The sequence below is a fragment of the Sarcophilus harrisii genome, chromosome 1 (assembly GCF_902635505.1).
Source record: "Sarcophilus harrisii chromosome 1, mSarHar1.11, whole genome shotgun sequence".
NCBI lineage: Eukaryota > Metazoa > Chordata > Mammalia > Dasyuromorphia > Dasyuridae > Sarcophilus > Sarcophilus harrisii.
Window position 1 is genome coordinate 264,062,637 of NC_045426.1, and position 14,575 is coordinate 264,077,211.

General features: G+C 37.4%; 1 protein-coding gene across 1 annotated transcript in view; it reads left to right on the top strand.

Annotated features, from left to right (window-relative positions):
• Positions 1–14,575, top strand: part of ADAP1 (ArfGAP with dual PH domains 1) — a 178,123-nt gene that overhangs the window by 58,591 nt on the left and 104,957 nt on the right. Inside the window, exon 4 of the mRNA XM_031941442.1 lies at positions 12,679–12,761. Within this exon, the coding sequence (XP_031797302.1) occupies positions 12,679–12,761 (83 nt within the window). The remainder of the gene's footprint in view (positions 1–12,678; positions 12,762–14,575) is intronic.

The window sequence follows — 14,575 nt, forward strand, 5'->3', positions numbered from 1 at the left end:
CAAATGTAGCCAGGTGTTAAAAGTTCAGATCTTTTATTGCTTCCTCCAAAATAGCCCGGTTAGTTTTCTTAGAGACCTATCTCTCTGCTTGGTTCCAAGAACTCTTGCTGCTAATCTTTTGCCTCTGCCAGTTTTGGCTTTTCTTCTTCCAAATATCTCCAGCCAGTACCAAGGTGAAAGTTGGAATGAATCTGACTTCACCTCCGAGAGTGGGTTTGTGGGCTTCCTCCCAGAATGCTCCTCTCCGAGAGAGAGGGCTTGTGGGCTTCTGTATCTCCCAGAGTGCTGCTCTCTGATTCTTAGCAATGTTCCGAACTGAACTGACTTGAAGCTCTAAGAGCTTCTATATATATGATCTCCCAAAGGTTGACTCCTTCTCTGAGGGAGGGATTAAGGGAGGTGTGAATTTGGATATCTCATATTAAATCCTGAAATCTCCCAAATGTGTGAACTCCAATGAGTGCTTAAATACATTACTGAGCTAGAGGATTTGCTAAGTACCATGCTAAATTAGCACTTTGTAAGGATTCCAACATTTTGGCATAGTGGATTGAAGAGCTGTGTTGAAAAGCAAGAGGATTGAGTTCTAATGTGACTACTGACATGTAACTGCTGAATGACCCTGGACAAGTCATTTAACCTCAAAGCCCTAAGACATCTTTATAATAAAAATAACAATAATAGCTAATATTTATATAGAACCTATGTGCCAGGCATTGTGCTAAGCACTTTACAAATATTATCTCATTTTATCCTCATAACAACCTGACAATTAAAGTCCACTATTATCACCATTTAACAGTTATGGAAATTTAAGCAGAAATTATTGCTTTACTAAGGGTCCAACTGCTAATAAGTATATGAGGCTGGATTTGAATTCAGTTCTTCCTGACTCCAGACTCAGTGCTCTATCTACTGTGCCACCAAGTTGCCTTATTTCTAAGGTATAAGGTATACAGAAAGTAAAATTAGGAGAAGAGTTCCTTACCGTGAAGTATCCTATTTTAATGAAATGATCAGTCAAGTCATTATTCCTAACCCCTTAGCACACTGCTCTATGCCTTAGTATCTGTATTTGGATAATTTTCCAGGACTAATAAGACTAGTTTTCTGTCCCCAAGTTCTTTTAAGGACTTGAGTTTCCCAATAATCAATTGTGAAAGACTTAGCTCTTCTGATCAATACAGTGAATCAAAACAATTCAAAATTCTATCCATCTTTCTAGAGAAATAACTGATGAACTCTGAATGGAGGTTGAAGCATTTTTTTCACTTTATTTTTCTTGTGTTTTTTTGGTTGTTGTTTTGTTGTTGTTGTTTTGGTTTGGTTTGGTTTTTTGGCAACATAGCTAATATTGAAATAATGTTTTGCATGACTTCACAAATTGGAATTTGCAACATTGCAATATTGCCATTCCTTCTAGATCATAACTGCTTGCCAATTTGAACTTTTTCCTCTTGCTATCCAGCTAACTATGTACTTGGATCTTCCAGAATCCCACTATTTCAGAAGTGGATAAAACTTTAGATATCATCCAAGTTACCAACCTATAGCTCACTTAATATGTCCTCTAATACATCTCCAATATGGTATCATCCATCCTCTGATCGAAGACCACCCATGATGGAGACTTTGTTCTCATAAACAAAAACCTATTCCACTTCTGGGCAGCTTGAATTATTAGGATTCTTTTCCATCCAACCAACTTTTGAAATCTGTGTCCTCTTAGCTTCAGCACACTACTTGTAAGTTGTGACTTTGAGGATCAAGCAAACACATATAATCCCTTTAAATTTAAATATTTGAAGATGTTGGTCGCCATCCCTGTTTAAGTTTTCTCTTTTTTCAAGCTAAATGTTTTTTTTTAATTCTCATGGAATTGGAAGTTGAAGTTGAAGGACTGGCCATTAATTGGTGAATGGCTGAACAAATTGGGGCATATTAGTGTAATGGAATACTATTGTTCTATAAGAAATGAGGCAGTAGCAGGATGGGGAGGGATGCTCAGAAAAATCTGGAAATATTTATGTAAATTGTTGCAGAGTGAACTGAGGAGAACCAGAAGAATACTGTACATAGTAACAACATTTTTGTAACAATAATCAATTATGAAAGTCTTTGCTACTCTGATCAATATAGTGGTCCAAGACATTTCAAAAGAACTCATGATGAAGAACTATTCATCTTTCCAAAGAGTGAACTGATGAACTCTGAATGCAGATTGAAGCATAATTTTTTTCACTTTATTTTTCTTGAGTTTTTTTGTAACATGGCTAATATAGAAATATGTTTTGTATGACTTCACATGTATAATATCTATCTTATTGTTTGCCTTCTCGGTAGGAAGGGAAGGAAAAGATTCTAGAACTGGATTTTTAAAAAATTTGAATAGCATTTTATTTTTCCAAATACATGTAAAGATAGTTTTCAACACTCATTTTTGTAACTTCCAAATAGTTTTTTCCTTCCTCTCTTACCTTCTTCCTCCCCAAGACAGTAAACAATATGATATAGATTAAATATGTGCAATCCTTTTAAAAACATTTCCATATTTGTCATACTGTGCAAGAAAAATCAGACCAAAGTGAAAAAACCCCAAGAAATAAAACAAACAAAAAAGTAAAAATACTATGCTTTGATCCATATTCAATTTCCACAGTTCGCTCTCTGGATACAACTGGTATTTTTGATCCCAAGTCTAGTAAAATTGCCTTCAATCATTGCATTGATGAGAAGAGCCAAGTCCATCACAGTTGATCATTACACAATCTTGTTGTTACTGTGTACACTGTTCTTGTGGTTCTGCTTACTTCACTCAGCATCAGTTCATAAAAGTCCAGATTTTTCTGAAATTAACCTGCTCATCATTTCTTATAGAACAATAATATTTCATTACATTCATATGCCATAACTTATTCAGCCGTTCCCCAACTGATGGGTATCTACTCAATTTCGAATTCCTTGCCACCACAAAAAAAGGGCTGCTATGAACATTTTAGCATATGTGGGTCTTTTCCCCTCTTTTATGATTTCTTTGGAATACAGACCCAATAGTGACACTGCTAGACCAAAGGTTATGTACAGTTTTGCTGTCCTTTAGGCATAAGAACTGAAAATTTTAAAGAAATGAATGTTTTTTTAAATTCTTTTATAGCATAATTGGAGTCTCTATCATACTTTTTGTCCTTTCTTAGATATATCTTTCTCATAATGGGGAAATGAGTTCTAATATGCATATAAAAAATATAGGAAAACTTCCATACCCTTTCCTTTTTCAGGATACCAGAACCATAGGAATGAAACCTGGGAATTCATTTACTTATTTGTCATGACTTGTATGTCACTCAAATCTTACAATATTTGTTTCTTTGGTTTGTTTTTTTTTTTTCCATATGTATTCTTGTCTAGTCATACTTCTTTCTATCCTGTCTTTACACAGTTAACTTTCTGACCCCATGGAGGGATTTTTCACTTATTTCTCTTAAGTTTTATATTACTAGATTTGGGTCATTTGCTTTAGCCTTTTGATAGAGTCCAGGAGTTAACTGTCCTTCCCAACTTTTTGTCATTAGCAAATTTATGGCAGCTAGATGGAGCAGTAGATAGAGCTGCCTGGAATCCCTTTCCACTATGCTTTCATTCAACTCATTGATTAAAATGTTGAAACGAATGAGCTGAGCCCCAGTTTATACTCTCACTGCCCACTGTTGAGGTCTTACTTGATCTCCTGCCTGATCCTTGTAGTTCTGTCTCCATATAATTGAACTTTGGCCATCTCCAACCTGGCATGTTGTACTGCTGGCTAAACTTTACCTGATTTTGAAAGCATTGAATGAGATGAGTAATATATATGGACACTTAGGTCATACAAGCAAACTGAGATCTGAATATCATCTCAAGAAACTCTTGAACAAATGAATAAAAAATAAAATTGCTCCCTAGAGTAAAAGTATTATATATATATTTTAAACAGATGTAGGTGGAACCACTCTGTACCCAAACAAAAGAAAAAAACTAGCCTGATTCTTACATGACCCAGATCAAATTTTGGGACCATCCCCCTTTCACTCCCAGGCAGGGAATGTGTGGGTAGCAGGCTTTTCTCCACATGTCATTTTAAAAAAATATTTGTATTTTGAGCTTCACATCTGGGAAAGGAAATAGTTAGTGACTGCTTTTTCTCACTTTTATTATTGGATGGAAACCAACATCTTTGTTCGTAGCTTCCTGTGAGATGTAGGGGCAAATGTAATATATTCTGATGCTGTTTCCCAAGAGTTTATGAGAGTAAATTCAGTTTTACAGCTAGAAATGAGTAGTTTTTCTGTCAGCCAGGACACTGGCCTGACCAAATGAAGCTTTGGCAACCTTTCTTTGGCATGGTGCTCCCAGAATCTCTCCATGGCTTTTCTTGGCCCTAATTAGTTTCTTGCAATTTGGTTATGGCCTGTCTGCTGTGAAGTTATTCATTGTAATGAGCAGAAAATTTAGAGCAGGAGGGAACCCTAGAGATCACCTGGCATAACATTATCACTTTATAGATAAAGAAATGGAAGGCTAGAGACCCCAAGTTCACCCAGTCAAAAGAGGTCAGGTCTTCTGACTTCATTTCATTGTTCAGATTTGGAATTCTAGGGTTTATGTTGTATTTTTTAAAATGCTGATTTTGAGTTCATATCCCTTCTCTACACTGGTCATTATTAGCTGGCTTTGAGACTCAGTTTCCTTCTCTATTAAATTAAATTTAATTATCTTTTAAGGTCTCCTCAAGTTCTATGAGTTTGTTTTTTCATAAGATCACAGATTTAGAGATGGAGTGGACCTTAGAGGTCCAGTCCCTTCACTTTATAGATTAGGAATCTTCAGCAGAGAGGTTAAGTGATTTGTCTAAAGTCACACAGTTAATAAATGGCTGAAGTGGAATTTGAAGCCAGAACTTCTTAGCTTCAAGCCCATTGACCTGTACACTATATTAAATAGCCTCTCATTTGATTCTTACAGCAACCCTGTGAGGTAGATGTTATTTTTGTTGTTGGTCTGTTTTTTCAGTGTTGTCTGACTCTTTGCAACTTCATTTGGGGATGTCTTTGCAAAGATACTGGTGTGGCTTGCTATTTCCTTCTCCAACTCCTTTTACATATGAGGAAACTGAGACAAACAGAGTGAGGTGATTTATCCAGGGTCACATAGCTAGTAAGTATCTGAGGCTGAATTTGAACTCAGTTATTCCTGACTCCAGACCCAGTATTCTAACCAATGAGCCACCTAGATGGTGTGTTATACAAATAGTACAGGTGGAGAAATTGAATCTGGAAGAGAAGCAAGGGAGATACGATCAGTTGGTTAAAATGAAGGAGTCTCAGTTTAATTCATCCAGCATTAACTATATGCTCATCCCCATTATTGGCAATGAGAAAGGTATGAGAGGAGAAGGAGATATATTCCCTGCTTTCAAGGAAATTACTGGCTCCTTAGATTCACACATGGAACAGCAAAACGCAATATAATGTGGCAGAAAAATGCCGGGAGGCATGGTACAGATTGTATGTGTACATGTCATAGAAAGGAGTTCAGAAGTGGCTTATATCCCTTTAGACTGAAGTGCTCTTGGGTAGATGGAAAAGTAAACCTGATTTTATCCAGAAGTAAAACAAAACTATTTGTCAGCACAGTCAGGCATGAATAGCTGCTATCTCTATCCTTCTCCAGCTTCTGTCTCCATTGGGTTGAAATTTTCTGAAAGGGAAAGGATTAGTTGACCATGGAAATCCAACTCTATCAACTCCAAAGATGCTGCAGTTCTACCTGCTCAGAGCTAGATCAGATAATTTGCATGTGCATTTGGAAATAAGATTGTGCTGAATCAGGAGAAATTTACATCAGACTCAAGAAAGAATTGCAAAGTCTGTGGTGTGGTGCTGAAGTTCTTCACATAGGAAGGGAGTCTGTAGATAAATTTCAGGGAGTCTGTAAACTTAGATGGAGGGGTGAAAATGACATCTTTCCTTTCATTTACTAGAATTTAGTATTTCCTTTAATACTTAAAAAATACAAACATTGTTGTGAGAATGAGGTCCATAGGCTTCTCACTCTTAAGGGGTCCTTGACTCAAAAAAAAGGGTTCTTACATCAATCAGCCTGGGTTTGCCTTAGTCTTCCCTATTGCTTCCTGCAGCAGCACCCATAATAGGATTAGGCAAACCTTAGAGGTCCCCAAAGGGTCACCTGGTCCAGTTTCTGCCTTCAAGCACAAATTACTCACTCTCAACATTTTGAGTATTCTTCTCTTCAAAGCCTCAAGGGAAAGGAACTCACTTTTTTATTTTGATTACCCATCCTATAATTCAGGGGTTTCTTGTAGGAGTAAGAAGCTAAAAGTTCAGATAGAAGAAAAAACAATGGCTTTGAAGAGGATCAGGGTTTGAATGTTGCTGCCAAAGTAAAGTCATTTCCCCTAAATGGACCTCAGTTACCTCATCTCTAAAATGAAATCTTTGAACTAGATGGATTGTTAAAAGTTTTTTTCAGCTTGAAATCTGTGAATTTAACAGATCACCAAAGACTTAAAATCCTAAAATTATAGGATGGATAAAACCATGAATTAAAAAATGAGTCTCTTTCCCCTGGGACTTTGAAGAAGAGAATACTCATAAGTAGTTTGGGCCTGAAAGCAGAAAGCTGAACCAGATGATCTTTTGTGGACCTCTTAGATTTGCCTGATCCTATTACAAGTCCTGCTGGAAGAAGTAGCAGGGAAGCATCTGTGTGCAGGCTAAAGCAAACCTAGGCTGACTGATGTAAGAACCCCCATCACAATTCATCATGTTCTAAGGTCTTGGGTCCTGCCAACTCAGGTTTTATAGAGCAGTGTGGGCAGCTGACCTCCCCATGGAAAATGCTAATTGGAGCATCAGAGTCTGTTACTAATGAATATTTATAGGCAGTTTTCAACTCCATCTTCGCTGAACCTAAGTAATAGCCCAGGCATGTCTTGCCCTTGTGAGAATATTTGTGATCTCTTGTATCATATGGTTGTCAGAGGAGGTAGATCTGTGCCCAGAAGTGCTGGCTGGGGACGCAAGCACAGATTATTTGCTGGGGAATTCTGTATCATATCATCATTATTGTGGGTGCTGATTGAGGGTTGCTTCCCATAAATTTTTCTCTTCAAAAGCACTCTCATATATGTAATCAGATTGAATAAACATTTTTAAGCACTCAGTATGCACAAGGCACTTCTTATTGGATATAGAAAAATAGAAATAACATGTTCCCTCCCCTTAAGAAGCTTATATTTGAAAGGACATCTCCAACCTTCCTTCCACTCCTCTCACCTCTCTCTTTCTGAAGGTGAAAAGACCACAATATTGAACATTACACAGATTTTAGAGCTTTTTCAGTATGTTGGTTGGTTGTTCTGATATTTCTTATTTTTCCTTTCTTTTTTCTTAAAAAGATGTTGTTCAGTTGTTTTCAGTCATGCCCAATTCATCATGACCTCATTTGGGGTTATCTTGTCAAAGGTACTGGAATGATTTGCCTTTTTCTTTTCCAACTCATTTTATAGATGAGGAAACTGAGGCAAGCAGAGTTAAGTGACATGTCCAGAGTTAAATAGCTAGAAAGTATCTAAGGATAACTTTGAATTCAGGTCTTTCTAACTCTATCCATTGTGCCACTTAATTGTCCCTCTTAAAAAGATAATTATTTTTTAAATATGAGGATGACTCTTGGAAAAGGGAAAAATATAGGGGAAAACTGTTATGATGAAAAACACACAAGACCAATAAAAACTTTTTAAAAGCTGGCTTTCTATTAGTGGGTGTAAACTCAGATAAGTATAATGTGAGATATAAAGTGAAGGGTATGAAAGAAATGCCAAACAAATTGAAGATGAGGGAGAACACTTCCAGTGAAGGAGATCTAGAAAGGAGCTGACCCTGATCCCTGAAGTAGGAGAAGGATTCTGGAAGTAGAGATGAAGAGGGAGTGCATTTCAAGCATAGGAGATGATTTTGGTAAATGTATAAAGATAAGATAGTGGGGCAAGCTCAAGGAAGAACTAGCAGTCCAATTTTACTAGAATGTAGTATATATGATGGAGAGTAATTTGAAGTAAGAATGAAAAGGTAAATTTCAGCCAGACTGCAGAATTAAGTCCCCGTGTAACTAGTGGCCTGAAACTGAAACTCTGAGTTTATAGGGACCAGTTTCACATTGGGGAGCTTTTCGGTAATCATAATGCACATTCTGGATTTCCTCAAGTATCATCAGATTTTGTCTTATGTCTGAGCCTCTATAATCAATCTACCTAATTAATAAATAAAGAGAAAAGGGACTTCAGTTCCATGCAAGTACTTAGGTTAAAAAAAGATTGAACGTAGGACAGGTTTTATTCAACCTATCAAAGGAAAAAAAAGAACTTGTATCCAATTCTATAAACAATCAAGACAACACCCTTACTTCTCTGTTAAGCCCCATTTCCCTAAGAAACTTTATGCAATCGCTAGATCTTCCCTTCTCCTCCCCACCCCATTTCTCTTTTAGAGAGGAAAGAATTTGAAATTGTTAAAGAATCTACTTCCTTGGATCTACACAGTCCCCATAACTCACAGTATTAGTGAAAGGCTGAAATCTAAAGTTATATCTCATTTCATGGCTCTGTCCCTTGCTGTTCCCTTGCTTTGTTCCATATCTAGAACTGTGCACATTTTGTAGGCATTCTCTTTAGAGAACTGAATTCAAGTCCCAATGTCACCCTTTGCTCTTTGTGTTTTTTCCTATTGTCCCTCTTGTCTGTGTCTCTCTCTATTTTCCCTTTAAGATGCTAATTACAAGGGTATAATCTCCTTGAGATATGAGCCAGTCATGAATCAGTGTTGTTAAAAGGGCAAAAGGAACATTCTGGTTCAGGACAGGTTGTGCCTTATAAAAGAGAAAGGGAATTTAGCAGCAAGGGAAATTCATAAGGGTCTTACCAGGCTTCTCCTGAACCATCTTTCACAGCAATCCAAGACACAAATTCTCATTCTTCAAAACAGTCCGAAGAGAAGAGCCGGGAAAGTGGTCTTCTATAGTGGAAAGAATTTTGGCAAAATCAGTAACAGAACCAGGATTCCTCAATCCCAAATCATTGTTCTTTCCATTACATCTACTTTTCTTTTCACTCACCTGCAAGTGAGAACTAAGTATTTCCACAAAATTCCCTAAAGCTATAATGTTGTGAAAATATCCTCTTCATTCACCCATCACCTCTTCCAAACTCCAAGCAATATTTATGAGAGTTCTATGCCCTTTGCTACCCATCAGAGAGAACATTGTCTTGTGTCCAGAAGAAAAGAGATAGAGAGATTGCACAATGGATACCACTTTTGGAAAGATAGCTTCCTGCCCTTTCTACATTCTTTGTAACTTTTAGAATTCAAGAGTTGGATGGGATGGCAGCCATTGATTCAGCCCTTGCTCACCCCAAGGCAGGTAGAAACTGAGAGTGGTTTCAAATTCTGGATTTTTTTTTATCTCCTTGTGATGTGTTTTATTATTTCAGGTAGAGTCATACAACATACCAATTTGTAAAATCAAATTAATTAATTAATTAATTAATTTAAATTTACTTTAATCTGATGAAAAAAATAGTGTATGGTTCCTCCTCTCCCCACTCCTCTCCCCCCCCCCCCCCACCGAGGGAATTGGGGTTAAATGACTTACCCAGGGTCACACAGCTAGGAAGTGTCAAGTATCTGAGGCCAGATTTGAATTCAGGTCCTCCTGATTTCAGGGCTGGTGCTCTATCCACTGTACCACCTAACTGCCCTGAATATGGTTCTTGAAGGAATGTGTTATAAAATCAAACTAACAAGAGGGTGGAGCAGTGAAGTACATAGAATGCTGAGCCTAGAGTTACGAAGACTCATTTTCGTGAGTTCAATCTGGCCTCAGACACATTCTAGCTGTATGACCCTGGACAAGTCACTTAACCCTCTTTGTCTCAGTTTCCTCTTGTATAAATTGCTGGAGAAGGAAATGGCAAGCCACTCCACTATCTCTGCCAAGAAACCCTAAATAAGGTCAACAAAGAGTTAGACCCAACTGAAAACAGCTCCACAACAATAAAATAAGAAGATATTGCTACTCCAGAAACACTAAACATCCATAGCATAAACTATGTGAGCTAGATCATTGTGGAGTCTTATTTTCATTCTTCCCTTAGCACTCTGCTCCTTGTGAGATCATCCTTACAACTAAGAACTAGAAAGCTCTTTTGAGAGTCTAACTTCAGTCCTTTTTGTTGTAACTCATCCAATTCTTCATTTCACAAGTATTCAGCAGGTTAAAAAGAAGAAAAAGCTCTGTAAGTTAGAATGATTATGGAAGTCTTCTGGGCAAGAGTGACATTTGAGGTAGGCTTTGAAGATGGAAAGAATCTGAAGCTGGATAAGTGGAGAAGTGGAAGTGTAGATCAATTTTTTTCATTCCCCAGGGAAGATGGAGAATTACTTAGAATCAAAGAAAGTCACACCTGGGAACAGGCTTAGAAATCATCCAACTCTGGGTTCCTAACCACTTTTGGATCTTGTATCCTTTGATTTTCACCAAACTTTCCCATACTCCTTCTTCAATATGAAAGGAAATAAATGATAGAATTTACCATATCTATGTCCATAATTTCAATAGGACAATATAGTTATTTTCTTTTTATTGGATAGAACACTAGACTTGGAATTGGTACATTCATATACTTATTTATTTTGTGACCCTGAGCAAGTTACTTTAACCTCTATTTGCCTCAGTTTTTTCAACTGTAAAATGAAGGAGTTGGACCTTTTGGACTGTCTGATCCCTTCCAAGTCTATATCTATGGACTATGAAACAACCAAATATTCCTCTGTCTTTTTTACAAGCTTCTCATTCCTTCAGGGGTACATGGACCCCCACATAATCATTTTGGGCACCCTTGATCTAACTTACCTCCCTCTTTCAACATAGAAAAATTGAGTCATCACTGTAATCAGTTACCTTTTATACATCTACCCTTAATATGTCTTATTCTCTCTGGATCAAAAGCACATAAGTTATTTAACTGTCTCTCATAAATCTTGCCTCTCATGCTATTAATCATTTCCGTTTTTGCTTCTTTGGGCCTTTGCCTATAGTTTCGGAACATCCCTCTTAAGATGGCCTAAGGGATGTTGTACATGAAGGCAGGTAATCTACCTTCTGTGAAAGTTGGCAGGAGGAAAAGCCTGAAATCCACTGGGAATTCCCTCCATTATCCAGAAAGCAAAAGCACACTGGAGTCCTTGGATTCCCTCTTCATATTAGATAATGCTAGAGAGAACTTTTTTTTTTTTCAGCAGCTTTAGCAATAGTCAGAATGACCACAGGTTTTATGTTCATTCCCAGAGCTGGAATATGCTCAGGGAGCCACTTGCTGAAAACTCATTTCCTCCCTCACAACTTAAGATGACTCACTATATTATCAGAATGAGGGAAGGAACTACATTCCTCAAAGACAATAAATGGAGGAGACTTATGTCTGAGCTCTGATGTCTGTAATATGACCTTCCTTTCATGTGCTCAGATGTCCAGTAATAATGATGATCACAGTGTTGGTGCTTAATAAATAAATGCTTGTTAAATAGACTTAGAATACTCCTCCATGTTATTATGAGAAAGAATGAATCAAGAAAGACCTGGATTCAAATTCTCCCTCTAATATCTATTAATTCTCTGGCTAAGGGTAAATGATTAAACTTCCATGCACTTCAATTTTCTTGTCTTTAAGTAATGATAGGTTTGAGTGCCTTTGGGGTTCTTTCTAGATCTAAATCTATGACCCAAAGTTCCTATAATTATAGGAAGATTTATGAGGACATATAGTTAAGAATCACACTAGATAAAAAGGTAGAGAGGGGATACCATCTGCATTATTGGAGGGAATATAACTATGGAAGATCTCACAGATCCTTTGGAATATGGATGGTGTAAGTTAGCATGGGCAAAAAAGAGTTGGGGGCTGTTTCAACATTTGCTGTCCTTTGTCAGACCTTCAAAGATCATAAACATCTCATCTCCATATACCAGTATCTTAAAAAAATTACTACTTCAGGCATTCAAGTGAGAAAGCTACTCATAAATCTTGAATAAAAGGGCAAAAATCCATTAACATGCAAAATCCTGGGCTTGCCCAGTCTCTGCTTTTTGTTTCAATGGCTGACTTGGTCATATCAGAGACCCTCTCACCCTTCTCAGAATCCCCGCCTTTGTATAATAATTCCACTCTTGTACATTCAGAGGATGAAGGCTGTGTCATTTTGAGCCTAATTGTTTAGAATCAAAAAATATTTACATTGGTAAGTGCTAAACACAGCCGTGGGCAGTTTGCACAGAGAGTAACTAACTCCTCTGATGAGTGTACTCTGAGAGTGGATGAGGCTGTTAAAATGAATTTTGATTAAGGCTTCTTTTTTTCCCATATGGTTTTACAGCAATGGTATTGTTAGTACTCAAAAGACAACATCTCCAAGTCTTTTGAGGTCAGGGGGCTTCCTGAGAGCCACTGACCTGCAAATTCATTTCCCAGGAATTTGTGCACTCAGCTGCCATCTTCCTTGTCGAATTAATGATCACAGCTTTCCTTTCAGCACCCAGACCTTGTCTCTTCTCTGTGTCTTTCAGACTCCTCCGAGAGCAGTGGATCCGAGCCAAGTATGAAAGGAAGGAATTCATTTACACGGAAAAGCAAGAACCCTATTCTGCAGGTAAGGAATGGAGTTCTCAACTGGAAATAATCTCTTTTGCTGGCAGATTGTTCTGCTACCCAGGGGCTCCCCTCACCTTGCTGCAGTCAGTTAGATAAGGAAAAAAAATGCCACTTTATAGTGCGTTCTAGTCTCCTTTTCTAGTCCTCCCCCTTTAAAAGGGATGTCTCTTTTTATCACTATGCATGATTAAGTTGCTAATTGGTTTGACATTGGTGTCATTTGGCTGCTTTTTGCTTTCTTATTGGAAAGCCTGCATTGCTACCTGTGTTCAAAACTCCTAGCTGGCTCCTCTCCTCTCCCCACCCGTTACTTCTGGGTATGTTTTGATAATTGACAAAGTGGCACTTTTCTCTCTTCTACCCTTTCTCTTCTCATTAATATTTGTTTTGAGCCAACCTCATTTCCATTTTTATGAAAGACCAGGAGAAATCATCAGCCCTTGGGATGTTCAGAGTTTTTCCACGGCTTGACTTCCCCTAACCTCATCTCTTGACCCCTATTATATGTTTGCCCTTGCAGGGATAGTGGTTGCTCTGTAAGTCAAGGGATGTTCTGGAGTTATAGATCTAGAGATGAGAAAATGTTCAGAAACTTTACAGATGAGGAAACTGAAGTCTAGGAAGGTTATGTGATTTATCCAAGTCACATAGCCAAATAGATAGTAAACCTCAGAAGAGGGATGTCTTCTGAACCTGATGTTGAGAAAGATTGATGGCAAAAAGGATAACATAGAATGAGATGGTTAACTAGTGTCAAAGAAGCAATGAGCATGAACTTGGTCAGATTCTGAGAGATTGTGGAAGATAGAACAGGCTGGCATGCTGATGTATGAGATCACAAAAAGTTGTGACAGCAACAACAAAAACTTCTGACTCTAGATCTCTTTCCAATGTGCTATGTAACTTCCTAATGCTGTTTCACTCTCTCATGGGTTGATCCAGATTGTTTTGGTCCTGGCTCTGTATCTATGGTTCATGAATAAGAGGTACAAGGCATCATAACAGCTGACATTATGGCTAAAGAAATAGATTGGCTCTCAGGACATCTGACTTCTCCCTCCCTCCCAAAACAGCAAGCAATCTGATATAGGTTAAATATTTGCAATCCTTTTATATATATTTCCATATTTGTAATGTTGTACAAAAAGAATAATTATAAAAGGAGGAAAACATATGAGAAAGAAAAAAATAATGGTAAAAGTACAATGTTTTGAACCACATTCAGTCTCTGTAGTTTTCTCTCTATATGGACTGGCATTTTCTATCCCAAGTCTATTGGAATTGCCTTGAATCACCTCATTGTTGAAAAAAGCCAAGTTCATCAGTATTGATCATCACATAATTTTGCCATTATTTTGAACAATATTCTCTTGCTTTTGCTCACCACTCAGAATCAGTCCACATAAGTTTTTCCAGACTTTTCTCCAATTGGTCTGCTCATCATTTTTTATAGAACAATAATAATATATTACCTTCCTATATAATAACTTATTCAGCCATTCCACAACTGATGGGCATCCACTCTATTTCTAGTTCCTTGCCACTGAAGCATACTAATTTTTCTTTGTCTGCTTTTTTTTCTCTCATGGGTTTTTTCCCTTTTGTTCTGATTTTTCTTTTACAACATGACTAATATAGAAATGTGTTTAAAATGATTGTACATGTCTAACCAATATCAGATTGCTTATTGTCTTGGGGAGATTGAAGGTAGGGGAGGGAGAAAAGAAAATTTGGAATTCAAAATCTCTTACAAAAATGAATATTGAAAACTATCTTTACAATTGTACATGTTTAACCTATATTGGATTACTT